Genomic DNA, 22,330 nt, shown 5'->3' on the forward strand with positions numbered 1-22,330 from the left:
GTGCAACTAACTCTACATAGAGCGGGTATGGTAGGTACACTGAGGGGTCTGTTCATCAAATCACGAGTTTGAATCCCAAAATGGGTATAATTCGGATTGGATACAATAATTTCTGATGTTTGCAAATATCAAGAAAATGCTTATGAAAAAAACGGAATAATCACGATAATATCGTATTGGCGCTCTGAACGATTGTAACCAGCGGGAAAACCTTTCCGACTTTGATCCTTCTGTGCATGATTTTAGAAGCCTCCCATAGGAATTAATGGCACTCTGCAGCTCCAACCCGGCCCAAGGAAAGTCTCCCATAGGGCTCAATGGCACTCTGCAGCTCCAACCTGGCCCAAGGAAAGTCTCCCATAGGGCTCAATGGCACTCTGCAGCTCCAACCTGGCCCAAGGAAAGTCTCCCATAGGGCTCAATGGCACTCTGCAACTCCAACCTGGCCCAAGGAAAGTCACCCATAGGGCTCAATGGCACTCTGCAGCTCCAACCCGGCCCAAGGAAAGTCTCCCATAGGGCTCAATGGCACTCTGCAGCTCCAACCTGGCCCAAGGAAAGTCTCCCATAGGGCTCAATGGCACTCTGCAGCTCCAACCCGGCCCAAGGAAAGTCTCCCATAGGGCTCAATGGCACTCTGCAGCTCCAACCGGGCCCAAGGAAAGTCACGAAACCGAAGCTTGAATGAATCCGAAACTTTCGTACTTGGCGCGACAATACGATTTTGTCGCACAAATTTTGTCGAAATAGTCGTGCAAGCTACAAAATTGTTTCAGAAAAAACGCTCTGAGCATTCGTGATTAGATAATTATACTCCTGAGTATTTGGCTCAGCAACACCCCTTAGTTCCCCAAGTTCTTGAGGGAATTCCATCTTCCAGAGGTCAGGAGAAGGGAACACAGGAGACATCTTCAGTAACTGAATTTAACCTCTATGAGCCAGTGATTTAACCACTGAAACATCTCTTTCTTCCATAAGAAAGAACACTTATGCCAGTATCTCACAGATGTCAGTTGTAGTTCATAGTGTGCCAAGACAGATGCTAAGGTATACCCATGGCGCCAATAAAAGTCTTTTTTTTTTTTTTCATTTACACATTGAGTAGGCTTTATTGATGCATCTGGTGTGCACAATGTTCATGGCGCATCATTAATTGTAGTAGAAAGAAGGGTGTAGCCGTGTGTACCAGATGCATTAGTTAAGCCTGCTGTTTCTCCATGTCTACATTTTTTTTTGTTTGTCAGATGAGATGTTTAACTCAGTGACCTCAGTGATCTCACATTTCTCACCTGAAATCCAACAGGAATCATCATATACTCCCTGTCAGTTCCATGTGATAAAATGCTGCATATTGGGAATGACACTGGCCTGTTTCTGAAGGAGAAAGGTGAAAAAAGAGAAAAAAAACATGATTTCTGTTACGGAAAATATTACTAAAGTGTTTAAGCTCAGAATTCTAGTAGGTTTATTAACATTTTGTAAACAGAAATCCAATGTTACCTTTGTGGTTTGACAATGATGAGTCAGACTCTTAATGCTCTACAGGACCAGCATAAGGAACAGCGCTGATTCGAGCGGCGAGTTTTATTGACTGAGAAAACGTGTGTCTTTTAAACCCCAGATGGCAGGTGCAGTTGAAAAAAGAGAAGGAAACGGCAACATTTTCAAATAAAAATAAAGAATTCCATGACCTCACTGTTTCTACTGATAAATTGGTAGGCAACACTACATCAAGCATATACCTTCTCCTCGACGTTAAAGACTCGCAGAGTGACATGAAGTCAACTTGCAGAGTGACATGACTTCGTTTAGAGAAACCACATGAAAACGCACAAGGCCTGATTATTCTCAATCTGACAATATTGCCTCAAACTGTTTAGAGAATGGAACTTCATGTCTGGCAGGCATTTACTCAAGGGTCTTATTTGGTGTTTTAACAAGTATACTGTAAAGAGAAGTCCGTGATATCCCCTTTTATATAGGGCCAAGTTTGGACAAAGGTTTGTTTGTCAACTCGCCATCTCCAGATTCAGAGCTGTTATTGCAAATGTCATTAAGGGGAAAAAATGAAAGCAAAGTTGGGTGTTTAACTCATGGGATGTAATAGGTTTGGGCACTTGCTGGGTTTCCTAGTCTAACATACAGTTAGTGAAATTATGTTGTAACAGTTTCTTGAACATACTTCTGTCTGAAGTCGTGTAGCTTATCTGCTGCTCTTAACAATGTCGTTGTTGCAGTATGTAGACTTACCGTAAGTACTCACTGTCAACAGTTGGGGTAGGCCAATCAGATAAAGACAGGGACACTGCACTAGAAATGCTTCTGTGAGTCTGTACTTACTTACAAATATATAAAATATAGTTTAAGCTGGCCATACACGCAGATAAAATTGAACAAAACCTACTTTTGTAAGATTTTTGGACTGTGTGTGGGCTCAGAATTATCGCCCCGTTAATTTCATACCATGGCGATCAGTTGTTTAGTCAATCGGCCAGGTTAGAAAATTATGGAAATATAACGATAAAATCTGTATTGTGTATCTGACGATATTCTTGAGGGACCTACAATGCATTCCCAGAAAGTCACTACGATTGGTGTCTGCCAACTCTTTCATGTTCAAAACATTCTCCAGTTTGTTATTTTTAAGGCTTTATCCTACAATTTCAGTCTGAACATAGTTTCAGATCGTTGCATTTAAATGTACAACCGATATCCGAACATTTGTTGGAAGAAGACTAAACTCTGAACGTGTATGGCTCACCAGTAGAAGCGTAGGTCAGGGTGCTCATTCCCCAGACCTACAGCTTAAGGAGGTAGTCCACAGACAAAAAACAGTAGGCACTCACCAATGAACAGACTTATTAAAAGGAAAAGAGTCCTTTATTCCCCAGACTTATTACAGTAAAAATAAGCCTCAGTTTGGAGGAGTGTGAGCTTGGTAACCATACTTTATACCATTGTTGACCAAGGCTACCAAACAGCCTCATTCTAGGCTTGTAGAGAAATTTCGGTTCATTTTCACCTTTATCTGGACATAATTCTGATGGTGTGAGATGCACCAAAACATTGATACAATAAAAGAGACTGTTTTGTTCAAGCTTGTTGTCAGGTAGAAGTGCTAAATCGATGTGTATCGTTTTGGCATGCATATCCATGGTTCCTACCCTATCAAATTAATCCTACAGTTGGACTAAAAAAGTGGTTTTGTCTGTATCTAACTCAGTATGTTGCCCACAACCTTTGTATGGGTTACATGAACAACAGGTATCATATACATGGAGTGGAAACATGTTGTCACTTTGTCACTTGACTCTAAATAGTAATATTGGGGGCGATGTAAGGGGAGCAAGAGAAGAATAAAAAAGTTATGTTTTATAACCAACTACTAGATCCCCTTTGATATAAACTACTGCCAGGTTTCTGTAGTAAAATGGTCTCTTCCAATGAATACATAGCAACTATTAATATAAACAGCTTTTTCTCAACTGCACTTGACTGCTAATTGCTGATTGGTTGCCATGAACTGGGGCGAATATAATGCCCCTCTTGTTTCTTGAGCCCACAAGTTTTTTATTTAGTACATTACTCAAAAACTAAGGGGCAGATTTACTAAAGCTCTTACATTTCTCATTTTATTTTATTTAAAAAATTTGCAAAACTCGACTATTTCGAATTCTTGCACAAAAAAACAGCGTAAAAAAATCTGAAACCTCTAAAGTTTTTAAGCAAAAGAAGGATCCTCAAGGAAAGGGAAGGGACATCTGCCATTGCTGGGGGGCATGACACAGCATCTATGTACTTGCCCCCCAAAAATTAATGTGCCATTCAGAGTTAATAAGCAAAATTCTGTTTTTGTGAAGACTTGACTTTTTACTATATTATTATTATTATTATTATTAACATTTATTTATAAAGCGCCAACATATCCCGCAGCGCTGTACAATAAGTGGGTTTCATACATTGGACATACAGAGTAACATATAAAGCAACCAATAACCAATACAAGAGGTGAAGAGAGCCCTGCCCAAAAGAGCTTACAATCTACAAGGAGAAAGGGTTGAGGCACAAGGTGTGGATTAAAGCTTGCATATGTTTCTAAAGGGAAAATACACCATATTCCCTTAAATAAGTCATGCACCATCAACATCAATAAGGCACCAACAGAAATTGCTATTATTTATGATGATTTTATTTGACGCCAACCTGTATGTGTGGTCATTAACCTGCCAGTCTCAGTCTTGTCATGCTCTGAACAATAACAATTCATTTCATTCCGAGCCATTTCACCCCCCTTGATTTGTTTTGTTAGGATGTGCTTGGTCCGGATGAAGCAGGAAGGCCGTGCTGGCAAGTACATGTGTAGATACGTAGTGCATTCCATGTGGGAAGATGTTGAACAGCGTGGGAAAGTCATGGGGGTAAGTCCTTTTGTCTTAACGGATATTGTGTTAAAATCACATTGTAGTCTGAGCCTGATCGTGATACGTGAGCTGTTACAATGCGAACGTGATTTGCCCTAAATAATGAGCTGCCGGAATGTAGTCTTTGGATTTTTATCAGTACAGATTCTGCTTGATTTTTTTGGGAACTGGCAGTGTGTGTTGTCACGTAAGAACGAGGTGTTTCAATTACTCCATGTGCCAGTGCTCATAGCAAACACAACAATGAATACATGTATTAAAGGGGAACTCTGGCTTCCGCCCCACACAACACAGAAATCCCTAATATACCTATCAAAGTAATCTGTTCCTTCTGAAAAGCAAAGTTCCTGGAAATTATGTTTACTTTTCAAAAAGCTTAAGTTGTGTTGGGGCAGAGTTCCTCCAGTATCTGTGGTAAGTGTGTGTTTTCAGACTGATCAGTACACCTCTATCCACCTGTAACCACTTTCCATAGGATGTATGGTAAATGCCTAAAGCAGACGTCATAGAATTAAAGGAAAACTATACCCCCAGAATGAATACTTCATCAACAGATAGTTTAAATTATATTAAGTGACCTATTAAATAATCTCACCAAACTGGAATATATATATCAGTAAACATTGCCCTTTTACATCCTTTCCCTTGAGCTGCCATTTAGTGCTGGGCTGTGTGCTCCCTCAGAGATCACATGACCAGAAATAATGCAGCTCTAACTGTAACAGGAAGACATTCATTGGCTGATGTGGCCTAGCATGTATGTGTGCCTTGGCTTGTTTGTGTGCACTGTGAATCGTATGATCCCAGGAGGCGGCCCTTAATTCTTAAAATGGCAGTTTTCTATTTAGGATTACCCAATGGCACATACTACTTAAAAAGTAATTTTTTATGAAAATGGTTTATTTAGATGAAGCAGGGTTTTACATATGTGCTTGTTTATTTAATATATTTTTATAGAGACCGACATAGTTTAGGGTATAGTTTTCCTTTAAAGGAATGAAATCAATCTCGGATGCAGTGACAAGATAACCTAAGATGGAGTTCCAGTATTCCAGTAGAAATCAGATGAAGACGGATATTGGCTTTTGCTCCTGGGATAGTATGGCAGGGCCACACAGAGTAAATGCCAGGACAGCAAGCAAAAAGTATCTTTTATTCAGCCAACAGCAATACATGGAAAATAAAAGGTAGTTTTCTTAAGCAAAACATTTCAGAAAGAAAGAACAACTTACTTCAGCAGGATACAACAAAACATAAAGGATTTACAGACCTCTGGCCTGGTTACAAAGTATGAACAGGTACATAAGCTTCTATACGTTTGGTTCACAGACCTCTCGCTCCCTGTGTGTCTCTCACTCAGAGCCCTGAGAGACTGACAGGTAGGGTTTAAAGGCCAACTGATTGGCCACCCGAGGCTAATCACACCCAGCTGGTCAGCCTGTAGCCCCTCACTCTGGTACATGCTTTGACATTATAAGGCTGATGTCAGACATGGCGTATATTTTCGGCAAGCCGAAAAACGCTTGCCAAAAATACCGCCTTACGCCTCCTAGCAGAATTAATGAGATACGCTCATGTATGTGTGTGTCTGTGTGTGTATATATATACAGTGGCTTGCAAAAGTATTCGGCCCCCTTGAACTTTTCCACATTTTGTCGCATTACAGCCACAAACATGAATCAATTTTATTGGAATTCCACGTGAAAGACCAATACAAAGTGGTGTACACGTGAGAAGTGGAAGGAAAATCATACATGATTCCAAACATTTTTTATAAAGAAACAACTGCAAAGTGGGGTGTGCGTAATTATTCAGCCCCCTGAGTCAATACTTTGTAGAACCACCTTTTGCTGCAATTCCAGCTGCCAGTCTTTTAGGGTATGTCTCTACCAGCTTTGCCCATCTACAGACTGAAATCCTTGCCCATTCTTCTTTGCAAAACAGCTCCAGCTCAGTCAGATTAGATGGACAGCGTTTGTGAACAGCAGTTTTCAGATCTTGCCACAGATTCTCGATTGGATTAGATCTGGTCTTTGACTGGGCCATTCTAACACATGGATATGTTTTGGTTTAAACCATTCCATTGTTGCCCTGGCTTTATGTTTAGGGTTGTTGTCCTGCTGGAAGGTGAACCTCCGCCCCAGTCTCAAGTCTTTTGCAGACTCCAAGAGGTTTTCTTCCAAGATTGCCCTGTATTTGGCTCCATCCATCTTCCCATCAACTCTGACCAGCTTCCCTGTCCCTGCTGAAGAGAAGCACCCCCAGAGCATGATGCTGCCACCACCATATTTGACAGTGGGGATGGTGTGTTCAGAGTGATGTGCAGTGTTAGTTTTCCGCCACACATAGCGTTTTGCATTTTGGCCAAAAAGTTCCATTTTGGTCTCATCTGACCAGAGCACCTTCTTCCACATGTTTGCTGTGTCCCCCACATGGCTTGTGGCAAACTGCAAATGGGACTTCTTATGGTTTTCTGTTAACAATGGCTTTCTTCTTGCCACTCTTCCATAAAGGCCAACTTTGTGCAGTGCACGACTAATAGTTGTCCTATGGACAGATTCCCCCACCTGAGCTGTAGATCTCTGCAGCTCCCCCAGAGTCACCATGGGCCTCTTGGCTGCATTTCTGGTCAGCGCTCTCCTTGTTCGGCCTGTGAGTTTAGCGGGACGGCCATGCCTTGGTAGGGTTACAGTTGTGCCATGCTCCTTCCATTTCTGAATGATCGCTTGAACAGTGCTCCGTGGGATGTTCAAGGCTTTGGAAATCTTTTTGTAGCCTAAGCCTGCTTTAAATTTCTCAATAACTTTATCCCTGACCTGTCTGGTGTGTTCTTTGGACTTCATGGTGTTGTTGCTCCCTATATTCTCTTAGACAACCTCTGAGGCCGTCACAGAGCAGCTGTATTTGTACTGACATTAGATTACACACAGGTGCACTCTATTAAGTCATTAGCACTCATCAGGCAGTGTCTATGGGCAACTGACTGCACTCAGACCAAAGGGGGCTGAATAATTACGCACACCCCACTTTGCAGTTATTTATTTGTAAAAAATGTTTGGAATCATGTATGATTTTCGTTCCACGTCTCACGTGTACACCACTTTGTATTGGTCTTTCACGTGGAATTCCAATAAAATTGATTCATGTTTGTGGCTGTAATGTGACAAAATGTGGAAAAGTTCAAGGGGGCCGAATACTTTTGCAAGCCACTATATATATATATATATATATATATATATATAGTTTCTTAAGGAAATCTACTTGAACAAGCACATTTGTGTACTTACAGGGAAAAAAAGAAAATATACTATTATTTTATTAATGATTTAATTAATTATTAAGTTAGAACTTTTTCAAAACACTTTGAAAAATATATTATATTTGAGTCTAAGGTTAATACAGCTGTGAAAACAACGTCTGATCTCTTTGGCCTGGGCTCATATGGGTACATTCCATTTAAGCACATTACATTGCTGCCCTTAAGCAACCAAGTGTATAGCCTTGGCAGAATTTTTACCAGATAACCCTGTAGCCTAGCACTGACTTTTCATGGCATTATACTGTAACTAAATAGATAACCATAATTAGAAGTAATTTAATAGTTTAGCCTTACAGTTACCTAAACTGCTTAGTGGTGAACTCACATTTATGTTCCATTCTCTGAAAACGAGACGTGAGAATCATGTTTTGTATCGAACATGACACTGTTGTGTTTATATATTTAGCTGTAAAAGGAGGCAGTTTAGTCCCTTCAACAACAAACACATGAGCTACAGAGAGCTGATATTCTCATTGGAGAATCTTGCTGCATGTCAAATGAAAGAGGGCGTCGGCACAAGAAAGCATATACACATGCATACAGACGGAACACTGCACCCTATTGATTTGGAGAGGGAAGAGGGTGTGACTGTATGTGCTAGTAGTCAAAATAAAGTGTGCTTCACTGCAGTCCCACCATGCAATGTAAATGTATAAACCAACACCTGACTTTACTGGAGGTCTGTCTGCTTTTTTTTTTTCTTCTACTAGTTAAATTTGCAAATAGAATGCAGCAGCCAAAATACAAAATTTGGACACAAAACGGCATGTTTTTTAAACCTCAATGAAGTGTTTCCCCCTAATATTCCAGTGGGATTAGGAGTGCCGCTAAATTGCTCCAGATTTTTTTGATTAATCTATAAATTGATTGAAATTATGTTTACTTTTCAAAAAGCTTAACTTGTGTGTTGGGTGGAGTTCCCCTTTAACTAATCTGCCTGTCTCTAGTGCTCAAGTGGAAGTCCATAATATAAAAACTGGGGTTTATCAATGAACACAACCAACATGATGATAGAGTGGCTGCAGTGCTAGGTACAATACACCGTACAAAAAGCACTTGCACCTTGCCACTGTAGCAATTAACATGGTATTGCCTTTGGTCCAACAAATTGTATAGGTGTTAAGGGAACTTTTTACTCTAAATCTACTATTGACCAGGTATCAAGTACAGCTCCCTTTTCTTTGTTCCAACTGAATTGCATGCAGTTATAGCAGAGTTCCCCAACCTTATTTACTCATGAGCCATACTCCGAGGTAAAAAGTGTTGGGGAGCCACACAAGCATGAAAAATGTTCTTTGGGGATTCCAAATAAGGGCTGTGATTGGCTATTTGGTAGCCCCATGTGACTGCTGGCCTGCAGGAGGCTCTGCTTGGAGTAAAACTGTGTCTCTGGGCTTCCAAAACTTGTCTCCAAGCCAGAAATGTAAAAATGGCACCTACTTTGTGGCCACTGGGAGCAACATCAAAGGGGTTGGCAACATGTTGCTTCCAAGCCACTGGTTGGGTATCACTGAGTTAGGGTATGTAGAAAAATAAGTGGACTTCAGGTGAGATGCCCATGAATAGGTAGGTTCACGTCTCCATGTTGTCCTCATAACTCGATATCTTAATAAATATTTTGCCTCCTTTTGATACTGGTAACATCACCAATCATAAACAAGAGCGTACTGATCAACCATTGTCTTGTAGGCACCTACAGAGCATTCTGAGTGGAAGTGCTTCTTTCGCCAATTATATGTTTGTCTAAGATTGGAAATATAGAAAGCTATGGTAGATAGGTTTGGTAGAAAGGATCTTAAGCATCATGGGACTGAAAGTAATGTCTAGCCTGATCCATGATATAGCAGTAGAAGCCTTTAAGATTTATGTTCTGGAATTGAGTCCTTTTCAAAAGCAAGGTAACTTGGAACTTAGTGGCTCTTTACGGGAAGAAAGACCCTTTGAGTCTGAACGTAAATTGCATCCAGACAGCATTATTGAAGGCACAACAAATTATTGCAAATTAATAGTCAAACTGAAGTGATCTTCACCATTTTTTGGCCAGGGCACACTAAGATCTTTACTTAAAGAAGACTTCATTGCACTGCAGATAAATAACTTGACCCCCCCCCCCTCCCAGCCTGGCACTGGGCAAGCTGAGAGTAAGAACCATGTTTTGATTAAGGAAAGTTGGCAGGGCGAAGGGTAATCCTACACTATGCTGTCATTTTTGGCAAAACCAGCTTTACAAAAGTAGAGTTAATTTCAATCTTGGACCATTTGTTCAGTTTTTTTTTTTTTTCCTAAAGTTTGTATTTTGGTTTTCTTTATTTTTTTCATAAATCCATCTACAACAAATGATGAGGTTTTTATGCCCTGAAAGATGTAGGATGTCATTTTTAACGATGCTTTACACTGCTACCATTTTACTGCGGAGCTTATTTTCCACCCTTCTTTGAGTGCCGTCCTCCCTCCTTCCTAATGCTTGAGAGCAGAACCAGGGCAAAGCAATAATTTTTATTCACTTCTGAAAGGTTACAGTAATAAAGAGACCCTTGTTAAGATCAGAGAACATGGCAGCCCAAAGTTTTCACAGGCTTGTCATTGTTTATTTTATCTGTAATTTGGAACCTTCTGCACTCTTAAAACATTGGCAAGGGCATGTTTAACCATTGGTCTGCTTTAGCGGCACACAACCTGCTGAAAACCAAGTGTTCTTTTCATCTGCTCTCAAATGTACAGCACAATCTTAACACTGATTTCAAGAGTGTCTACGTTGGCAATAAAGGAAGCGTGGTTTTGTGTTACCTTTAAAACACGATCACACAAGTTCTCTGAAAAACTGGACAAACTGTACTATTCACCATCTGTGTAGTATAAAAGCCTATTCTTCACAGCATGGGCCTGTTTCATTACCAAATAGCGAATCATTTTTTATAGCCTTTTGCGCTGTCTGAGCATATAAGTATCAATTTTATCATCATCGTTGGCCTTAGAAAGTGCTACCGATTGTATTCAGCTCTGTGTATGACCTTGTTGCGTAGAGCTTAATGCCTAAGGTGCAAGGAGATTATGTGACTTGCCCAAATCTACAAAGTGCTGACACATAAGACATCATTAAAGGGATACTGTCATGGTTTTTATGGTGTACATTTTATTTCTAAATTACACTGTTTACATAGCAAATAATTCACTCTGACATTTAGAATCGTGTAGGTGCCATCTCAGAGTCTGAGCTTTCAGAAGGAGCCAGGGCTACACATTAGAACTTTCATCTAACCTATTGTTTCTCCTACTCCCATGTAACTGGAGGAGTCCCAAGCCAGACTTGGATTTCTTACTATTGAGTGCTATTCTGATACCTACTGGGAGCTGCTATCTTGCTCCCTTCCCATTGTTCTGCTGATCGGCTGAAAAACAGATTACAATGCAGGATTCTGCTGGAGAAGCTCTGTTAACTGATGCCTTTTGAAAAAAACTTGTTTTCCCATGTCAGTATTCCTTTAAGAATCAAAGCCTACCTAAGCTAGAGTCCACTAAAATAATGGATCATTTACAAAAGCAGCTGCCAGTGCCATTGTGCTAAAATGGATGCAAATATTGCCCTGCTTTAAACACCATTGTGTCTATCCTGATTCTACTCCTGAATCATGTGCAAGTTTGCCTGTTGACACTGGGGAGCCTTGGAGCTACTGCCATCCCGAGCATGGTGGTAATTCCATGGGTCCCACAGCAGATTGGGTCATTAGGCACAAAAAAATTCCTTCATTTCATTATAATCCATTGTGACGCAGTCCCCACTTTTTAAAATGCTAGCCTCAACTTACCCCCCATTTATAAACAAGAACATACTGTATATACTTGAGTATAAGCCTAGTTTTTCAGCACCCAAAATGTGCTGAAAAAGTCACCCTCGGCTTATACTCGAGTCGGGTGCAATGGGTCCCTCCAGACTAGCACCCTCTGTCCTTTGTGTGCAAATTAGGCCACCTGCAACCAGACCCTCCAGTGCCCTGGCCCACTCCCAGTTGCAATACTTATTCCCCCTTACGTGTCCTCCGAGACTGGGTCTGCTGCCAGTTCGCCAATGCACAATGAGCATGGGGTAGTACTCATATTGTTTTTCTTGACCCTCTTCTCCACTTACAGAGCTAGTTTACGGTTTTTCTTTTAAATAAATATTTTAAAAACATACCACTGATGCCTCAATTTATGTAATTTACTGGTTTTTATTTTGATTATTGAAACTTAGCAGAAGCTGCTGCATTTCCCACCCTAGGCTTATACTCAAGTTAATAAGTTTTTCCAGTTTTCTTAGGTAAAATTAGGTACCTCGGCTTATATTCGAATCGGCTTATACTCGAGTATATACGGTAGTTGCTTCTGTTTTGCACCATTGGGCACAACTGTGGCAGATACAACTGCCCCCATGGGCGTAACAATGCTGCAGTTTTAGGTGAAAACACTGCATTTTATATATAAAAAAAAAAAGAATGATTTGGGTCCAAAAACTGCACATTTTTATAAATCATAACCAGTTTTTTCCTGCAGCTGAAAGAGAACTGGAACATGATTTAATCTTGTTCTCTCTTATGACAGTTTAGATTAATATTGAACCTAGGAATCTAAAAGGGATAGATATTTTTGTTTTTTTACTAATAAATATTCATTATATTTCCTGTTGGAGCTCTTCATTCATTGCCTGATGGCACTAGCAGTCACTTGAGCTGAGCATTTCCATTCCATGCATTACCTCTGACAGCTCTAGAAAATGCTGACCAGTTGTTAAATACTGAACGCTTTCAGCTCTCTAACATTTCAGTGCTCCATTGCATGAACAGCTTTTCTTTATATCTAGCTGCAAAGTTTCATTAAAGTCCTGTTGTGGAGTTTGGGAGGGGGAAGATAAAAATACCAGATTCGAACAGAAGAAACAATAGTAATAGCATTAATAGTAGTAAAAATAAGAGGTGGAAAAAACTGTGTAATTGTATCATTTCATTGTACCATTTACTGCTATACTCCTATGTATTCCTCTGCTTTCATTATAAGTCTTTGGGCACAAGTCTGCTAGACTTACGGCCAAGTTCTGTAGCTCCTTGGTTACCCACAGTGTCAGTACTGGTACACGATTCAGCAGAAGTAGCAGGATGGACAGAATGATACTTGGCGCAACTATGCAAAAGTGCAAGACAAATTTTTGAGACCCAACCTGGCCCCACGGCCCAGACCAGCATTTTTGCTCACTTTGACCCACTACCCAAGCCACAACTTACCTTATCTGCAACCTGATCTACGATTAAACAGGAAGTGCTGTTGCTTCAAACTGGAAGTGGCATTATCAGAAGTGGGCAGGGGTAGAAAAAAAGTTGTTTTTTAAAAAATAATGCTAAAGGAGGAAAATGTAGAAAATATAGTTAATAAAAGATAAGAAATATGGATAAGACCCACAAGCCGCAGGGTACCCGCATTCAAAAATCCTACCTGCAACCCACAGGGTACCCTTTTCTCCTTGGGTACCCAACACACTGCAGGATTCTTGGAGCAAGTACCTTTAATAAATGGTGTCAAGAAGGGCAACATTTAGAAGGAAGAGGGCTGGAGAAATGTGTCCTGTAATGGAAAACACACTGAATAGATGTCCAGGCACAACATGCTAAATTTGAGATGGGAAGACATGATGTGCTTCAGTGGGCAGTGCAAACATAGCATATTACTGGAACATTGCTGAGAATCCATCATGTATTATTGTTTAACTGGAAGAGGTATCATGTTAGTTAAGCACATAGAACCAAAGGGCAGGACTGACAAACCTATGTCTCTAGGACTTGATATGACATGGGAATAAGAAATCAAAAGAAAGAGAACATAATGGATCAGAATCTTAGGGTCACTTATCAGTGCAGTTTTCAGACACAAATCGCCGTGAGTTTTACCCACAAATGACAATGCTGTGATCCTTTCTGAATTCCAACGTTATGCTGAGTTACGACCAGTGCGTCAAAACAAACATAATTGTGATTTCTCTGTGTCGGACTGGAGGGTCCGAGCCTCACCAGGGCCACCAACTTAAAGGGCCCATCACCCACACTCATTGCATACCCCCCCCATACCCTCTCGGGTTCCTCCTACATAGCTTTCATGCATCCTTCCTGCTTTGGCCAAAGCAAAATGATCACCGGGGCCCCTCAGATCCTGAGGAGACAATGGTCCTGGGTGCCCCGATGGCCCAGTCTGACCCTGGTGATTCTTTTGGCTGATGTGGCTTTTGGTGCAACCCACTGTGAGAACACTGGAATTACAGGCATCTTCAAGTGCAAGTACAAACACGAGTAAGCACAATCACACTTGCATTCCTATATTACCCTTTCAGTATCTTTTAATACAAACTTTCCAATAATCTTATCTAAATGGTCTTTTTTGTTCTGCCTCTCTCTATGGTTTACCTGAAAATGCAATCTGGTTATTAGAATGAGTGACCTCCTGGAGCCGGAAATAAGACAGGTTATGTAGTTAGATTTTTCTTACCATGATTCTTTTTGATTATTAACTAGTTACAGAGTAGTTACACAGTAAGTGAAGACACATGTCTACCAAGTTTAACCTTTTGCTAAAATAATTCCTACCTTCTTGTTAATCCATTGGAAAGTAAAAAAAACCCTCTAGGTAACGTCTGACTACACAAAATGATCCGTACATTACATTTCAGGTTGTTTATTATGCAATTAAATGCCATTTAGTAAAAGACACATGCCAAAGTTTCCTCTTAAGCAAATACTACGAGGGCCACAGCAAAAAAACAGAAGAGCAGCCCAAGCCCTATTCATTGAGCTCATGTTGAACTATTTCTTTACGTCATGGGCAACTTTAATATATTTGCGACCACAAAGCTAACATTTACAAAAGATTATACCCATACACACACCTCTACATACTAATCATATATGTTCCTTGTGCTTCTTCACCTAAAATCCAGCAGAGGCAGCCTGTTTGTAGGCATACATGGAGGAAAAGCTTGACACTGGCATTTGCGGTTCTGCTAACATGTCACGTGGATGCCACTGTGTCCACTAAGCAAACACAATGGCAGAACCATCATTCTTTTCACACATCATAAATATCCAAATGTCACCTATTTTTTAAAAAAAAATAAAAAATTCTTATTGGTTGCTATAGGTTACTGCTCCTGGGCAAACTTTGAACAATTGTTCCAGCAAGGAAAATAACTAAATGATCTGAAATCTAGAATAACTTCCTTCAGGGGTAAAAAAAAAAAATTTGAAAACATAATTTTGCCTCTTTATAGGTCCCTGGTAAGGCCTCACCTTGAGTATGGGGGGCAGTTTTGGGCTCCAGTCCTTAAGAAGGATATTAATGAGCTGGAGAGAGTGCAGAGACTGCAACTAAACTGGTAAAGGGGATGGAAGGGTTAAACTATGAGGTTAGACTGTCAGGGTTGGGGTTGTTTTCTCTGGAAAAGAGGCGCTTGCGAGGGGACATGATTACTCTGTACAAGTACATTAGAGGGGATTATAGGCAGATAGGGGGTGTTCTTTTTTCCCATAAAAACGATCAACTCACCAGAGGCCCACCCTTTAGATTGGGGGAACAGAATTTGGTAAGAGTGTGTCTATAAATGTGCACTGGGGTTCACTTAGAAGGGTTGAACTTGATGGACTTTGGTCTTTTTTCAACCCAACTTAACTATGTAGCTATGCATGATCTGATTGCTGGTCCGAGGAACAAATCAGAAAATTATCTGCTCATTTGGTGACCTCGCCAAATGACCAGGTCTTTAGATGTGTAGCCACCCAAAGGCCAGCCACCCATTTGGCAGCATTCACATTTGGCCAAATCCAAGTACCTGGCTGAACCAAATCCAAACTCTAATCGTCACATGACTTTTTACATTTTCATGTAACTTTGGACCAAAAGGTGACTGATTCTGATTTACCCCTTGATTTTAGCAATTCAAAATTTTAAAGTGGTTGAGAAACTGGCTGACTCTTTTGTGGTAGATTCGATATTCAACAGAATCCTGACATTGTCGGTGCACCCCAAAATGTTCTGCTCCGAAAATTGTAAAAAGGGGGGAAAGCATAGAACTGCATGCCCCCGTCCAAACTTTTCTAAATCTGCCTTTATGTTTGGAATGATGTGAGACACAACATTTGAAATCACTGTACCTTTGCACCCACAGAATTGCTCCCGCGATCCCTACGGGGCCTCGTAGATTTCAGTAGCGCAGGATGTCGAGCATCCCATTTATTGAGTCGTGGGAATATTAAGCGTAACCTCCTTTTCAACAGCGGCCAAATACACCAAGCTTACACCTTGTTCTGTTTGTTATACATCTGCACAAAGTAAATAGCAAACCCCCATAAGACCCACTACTGTTGATATATAATGTTTTGAGAGCAATTTGCTCAAGCTGTTAAAAAAGGACCAATTGACTACACAGCGTCAAGCGTTGAAGGGGTTAATGCCACATTTTAAAACTCTCGGGGAAAAAAAAGCATACACATTTAAGTAACACGATATGGGCCTTCATTTTCCTTTCTCCGAGCTGTTGGTTTTTTTTTTTACTCCAGGTACACGGCCCGAAGTGCTTCAATTAAAGCAGTCAATGTTTATTTTCCCTGATTCTTTACATTTGCCCGATGCCCCGTTTTGTAATAAGTGTTAAGCAATTCTCAAGGTAACAATTTTACTGTGTCATAAAAAGAGCATAGCAAATATATCGCAAGTCGCGGAATTTGTTTATTTAAAAACGGAGAGGTAATTTATTGAGTGTGCGACATGGAACCTGGTCTGCCTTATTAAAGCAAAGTAATGCTAATTTACAATGTATTCCGCTGAGAAAAAACATGTCTTGTAACTGGGATGGAAAGATCCTCTCTCATTGGTCAGACATGACATCATTGTTTGTGAGCTCCATAAAAAATATAATTGGACCAACAGATAAGTTGCAATCATAATGTAAACCTTCCAACGTGTCTTTGTTAGTTTATCAAGGGCTTATTAAAAAATTGTAATAACCAGATGTCAGTGGGACCGTGATCCCTTGCGCAGGTGTTTATAGTTCAAAAAAATTGTAAACGATCCACTCGTTGCTTTTATATGATGGAAAATTGATGGCTGTATATTTTAAATTTAATTACAAGCTTATTATAATAGCCAAATAGTTCTTGTGAATTGTGCAAGTCGCAGGAGAGTTGTCGGAGCAAAGGGCTTGGGTTAGGCTCTCCCATGCCTGCTTTGTTGGTGCTCAGGGATTGTATTTCTCCGATTTGAAAGAAATACCAACTCTAAATCGTATGTTGCTTTTATGCAGTGTGGAATGTTAGAATAACCTTGGATTTGGCTGTAAAAGCTCAACGCATTTGAAATTAAGCTAAATAATTGAGGTTGAATTGATGCGTATCAGTAAACTGGGGGGGACGTTACCCTCCTTGCATCTTTAACTTTCTGATGTAATTTTGGGTCATAATATACTAGGAATGCACTGGATTTGGTTCGAGATTCGGGCCGAATCCAGGCTTTTTTTGAAGGATTTGGTTGGGGCCGAATCCAGGCTTTTTTTGAAGGATTTGGTTGGGGCCGAATCCACGGTCCCGGACGAACCCAAAAAGTGCATTCGGTGCATCCCTGTAATATAAACAACTAGAGCGGGAGTTAGGTATATCTTCTTCTTGATAAACATTGACAGGTATGATCTAATATGCAGAAACCTGTTATTCAGAAAGATCCAAAATGTGGGAATGTCATTCCCCATAGAGCGCATTTTAAGCAAATAATCATTTTTTTTATTCTTCTTTTTTTTCTGTAATAATAAAGCAGTACCTTGTAACTGATGGTTAGTTTTGTTTGAAAAAATACAAAAATCTAGTTTAAGTTTGATCCTTTCAAATAATCCCCTGTGTATATATGTATGTATACCATTGTATCCACACATGACAATTAACTACACATGTGGCAACTATTATATACACAATGCATTTTTAGTGAATCTATGTAGTTATATCAAACAATGCCTTTAACAAAGCAGTACAGTACATATCTATACCATGCACATATACATATATATACTGTATATGCTACATTTTTTAAAGGCATTGTCTTCAATCCTTTTGACTTTTGCAGGTATACTGTCAAATTGTGGTGTTGGCAGTTGTTTGGATGTGTATCAGCATTATTTTCCATCCCTGTATGTTTGGAATATAAAAAGAAAACAAAAACCTATTATATTATCTAGAAAAATAAGTAATTAGACCCCTGGGGGGCACACAGTCCATCTTTTGGATCCAGTATTGTTGTATTTACTCACAGGATCTGTTGGACTTATGTTGCCATCCATGGTTCTACCCCTACCATAACTGAAGCAAAGATAACTGAACCTTCCAGTTCTTCTGGTTCTAGGTACCCAGCTTTCACATTATATATATATAGAGTGATGCTTTTATACGTCACTGTATATACTGTATTATGCTTCATTATATATATATATATATATATATATATATATATATAAACAGGTATCGGACCCCTTATCCGGAAACCCGTTATCCAGAAAGCTCCGAATAGACTCCATTTTAATAAAATAATTCAGAATTTTAAAACTGATTTCCTTTTTCTCTGTAGTAATAAAACAGTACCTTGTAATTGATCCCAACTAAGATATAATTAATCCTTATTGGATGCAAAACAATCCTATTGGGGTAAATTAATGTTTTATTGATTTTTTAGCAGATGTAAGGTATGGAGATCCAAATTACGGAAAGACCCCTTATCCGGAATACCCTTGGTCCCGAGCATTCTGGATAAAGGGTCCTATACCTGTGTATATATATATGTATATTTATATTATTAGCACAGGGCATGTGTCATATGTGTGTTCATTATACACCTTATACACCCCTCTAATAAACTTATATAGAGTAATCATATCCCTCAGGATTTCTTCAGACAAAACAACCCCAACCCTGACAGTCTAACCTCATAGTTTAACCCTTCCATCCCCTTTACCAGTTTAGTTGCAGTCTCTGCACTCTCTCCAGCTCATTAATATCCTTCTTAAGGACTGGAGCCCAAAACTGCCCCCCATACTCAAGGTGAGGCCTTACCAGGGATCTGTAAGTAAGGGATCTAAGAGGCAAACTTTATTCACTTTAGTAGACATTGATTGGCACTGCCTAGAGTTGGACAGTCTATTATCCTTAAACTCCCCAAATGCTTCTTAATTATAAAGTCCCTAACACAATCTTTTTTTCAGTGTATAAATGTATGTAGTAGACTTAAGGTATGGTGATACAAATTACAGATATAATATACCCCTTATCCAGAAAACCTCAGGCCCATTCTGGATAATTAATTCCATACCTGTACCTTTATTTTTAAGAAATATAAAGAATATTTCCTTATTCCCAAAAGCTTGTTGACACTGGGGGCCCTTAAAATACTCTCTGCCTGTTAAATAATACCAGGCATGCAATATTAAAAAATAAAATATTCTGAGGCAAAATGCTGGTCCGTATGAGATTTTTTTTAACATACCTGAGGATTATGGCCTAGAAGTAACTCGATTAGTTGAAAATACAAGGAATGTGATTTATAGAGGTAAGTTTCCAGGCTTTAAATTGCCCCTTGTACTGATCCTTACTGCTTTAATTCTTGGAGAATTATTTTTTGAGGGAGCTTTAGTTTTTTTACAAAAAAAAATGTTGCAACTCTAGTTCAAAGTGATCTAATCGATAAAGTTGGCGTTTTTGAGCTCTCTGAAAAGGCCTTCCTCATTAAAAAAAATGAAGTCTTCCTATCCCTACTCTTCCTTTATTTATGTTTGAAAAATGTTATAATGGTGTTATAACAAGTTTCTTAACTAAAAAGTGATCGACATTCCTCTGCTTATACCTAAAATGGGGGAAATATGGATTGTAACCTTTTAATGAAAAATTATTTGAATTTTTGCCACTATTTCCTATTCCTCCTTCTTGTCTGGGTGTTGACTTTGGCGCCATTACTTTACTAGTAAACAGAACTCTCCATATTCACACTTTACTTTTTGACGTACAAGCAATAGATTTCTAAAATTAATTCTAATCATTCCCCCCCTGTAGCTTTGCTGGTCATTTCAGTCTTTATTGGATTAAATGGTAACAATCATATAGAGCTGGGCGGTATGACCAAAAATTTATATCACGGTATTTTTCAAAATTATATCTGTGTCACAGTATTTGACGGTATTTTTTTTTTTCCATACATGATTAGGTGTTAACCCCATTTCCTAATAAATAAGAGAATAATTACTGCAGTATTGAAAATCAGGCAAGTGAAGGATCGGCAACAGAAAGTCGTAAGGTAAATCAGGCAGGCTAAGTTTCCCAGGCAAGGCCGCAGACAACATAGCACAGGAGGAGGCGTTTGATAGCTTTAAATACCCCCCACGCATGCGCAGAACCGGCACCATCAGCGCGTCGCGGGTGCTTTGACATGTACGTGTGCTTTGACGTACGAGCACTTTGACGTACGAGCACCTGGACGCGCGTGCGCAACATCCCGCGGGCAACAGGACGCGAAAGGAGGCGCGCGAGACCGGGCCGCACGGGTGAGTACCCTGACACCCCGGTATTGCTGTATCTGAAAAATTAATATAGTTAAAAAAAAAACAAAACACCGGAATTCGGTATTAAACAGTATATCGCCCAGCCCTACAATCATATAGTGTCAACATTGCTTCTGTGGGAGAAGAGTATAGTGATTGGACTGGCGTTACCTTGTACAGGTTCGAGGAGATTTCATTGAGTTATTGTTTGTACGAGCGGATCAGTGAATGTGAATAAAGCAGTGTTCAGCATTACGTTCTTCTTCTTACACATTTGTTGTTCTTTGGGAAGTTTAGTGAATGTTTCCTCAGCTCCCAGGCTTAAAAGGTCAATGGCAATTGCTCATTGCTGGGTTTAATATGTCCTGTGTAGTCAAGGGAGTAACGCAGAACGAAAGACAGAGAACGCTTGTCTCAATCTCACTGTTCCATATGCACTAGTGGTAAGAGTTGCGAGGGTCCTTTTCTCCAAGGCCAGATGAGGGCTGCATAAAGTCTATTGATAACCTCACCACTAGAACTAGAACTTTCGTACGATATTCGGTGCGTGTATAGCAAGTCGGCAAGTCGACCGATATCGCAGGAGGATATCGCCGATCGGCCAGGTTAAAAGATTTTGATCGGGCGCCATAGAAGGCGCCTGAGCAAAATCTGCCGTCAGGGCTGCATCGGCAGAAGGAGGTAGAAATCCTATTGTTTCTACCTCCTTATCTGCCGTTTCAGCCCTGAAGGTTAGTGGCGGATTGTACGATCTTTCGTGCGAACTATGGTCGCACGAAAGATCGCAAATCGCCACGTGTGTGGCCACCTTAAGGCAAGGAGACCAGTTATATGGCCTTTTATCTACTGCAAAACTCCTCTCAGTTCTTCAGCCGGAGTTCCACAAGACTGGAAACACGTTACCATGTAATGAAACCTACTTAAAAGGGTTAATGGGCAACTGTCCTGTTTGTGTGAAAGAATTTATAACGCACTTAGGGTTTGAAAGCTCATAGATTTTGTCAAGTGGACTTGAAGGGAATTGTAAGCTCGCCAAAGCGTGTCTGCAACTACAAAGCAAAAGTGTCTTAAATTTCCCATATATCATGACGCGCAACAAATCTATACACTCCATATAAAGAGAGCTATAGAAAGTGCTTCTGTTTTCAGATCTTGGCCAGATATTATATATTACCTAAGGAAGGAAATTCATAAAGCTGCGTCACACTTCATTGCCCAGAGCAACAGGAGTATGATTAGAAATCACCTAGCGCCAGCAGTTCCTATGTCATTGGAGGGTAAAATTGTATGTTTTCATCTTTCCATGTGAAGATCTTTTGTAAATGTTGTACCATACCACTGTACGCGTCCAGGTTTCTTGTTGCTTGATCTACTACCTACTGCTGTCACTCCATTAGAAGGCTCATATTTTACGCTGATCAAACAGGGGGTTTCTATAAAGATGAATTATAGTATTTGTAGCCAAAAGGATTCATGAGCAGCACACTGGGATTGAGAATGCTCTCCCCTCATTTTTATGCAAAACAGTAGAATGCTGAGGAGTACAAGTTTTACCTCTGACTTTTCCATTTTCATGGAGTGCCTTATAGACCATAGCTTAACCGGTGAGTTATAAAGCCTATCCAGAGGAACTGCTTGTCAGATCTCGAATGTTGACTGGTTTTGCTCTTATTTGGCACCTTTGTGGCTTTCTGACCAGCATATATTAAGGCGGCCATACACGTTGAGATTTTAATCTTTTTCGGATGAACATTCAGATATCAATTATATGTTTATATGCAACAATCTAAAACTAACATTCAAACTGAAAATTGTAGGATAAACCCCAAAACATAACAAATCAGAGGATGTTCTGAACATGAAATACGTAGTTGGCAGACACTAATCTTGGTGACATCCGGAAATGCATTGTAGGTTCCCCAAGGATATAAGGAAAAAAGGTAAGATAATATATCATATAAAGTAAAACAAAAACAAAAAACGAATGTAAATTTCTCTGCATATGATAAT

At 39.9% G+C, this 22,330-nt stretch overlaps 1 protein-coding gene across 1 annotated transcript in view; it reads left to right on the forward strand.

Annotated features, from left to right (window-relative positions):
- The window catches only part of uqcc1 (ubiquinol-cytochrome c reductase complex assembly factor 1), a 74,128-nt gene that overhangs the window by 34,116 nt on the left and 17,682 nt on the right, over nucleotides 1–22,330 (forward strand). Inside the window, 1 exon segment of the mRNA NM_203977.1 lies at nucleotides 4,310–4,418. Coding sequence (NP_989308.1) covers nucleotides 4,310–4,418 — 109 coding nt within the window.

Source organism: Xenopus tropicalis, chromosome 10, assembly GCF_000004195.4.
Source record: "Xenopus tropicalis strain Nigerian chromosome 10, UCB_Xtro_10.0, whole genome shotgun sequence".
Lineage (NCBI taxonomy): Eukaryota > Metazoa > Chordata > Amphibia > Anura > Pipidae > Xenopus > Xenopus tropicalis.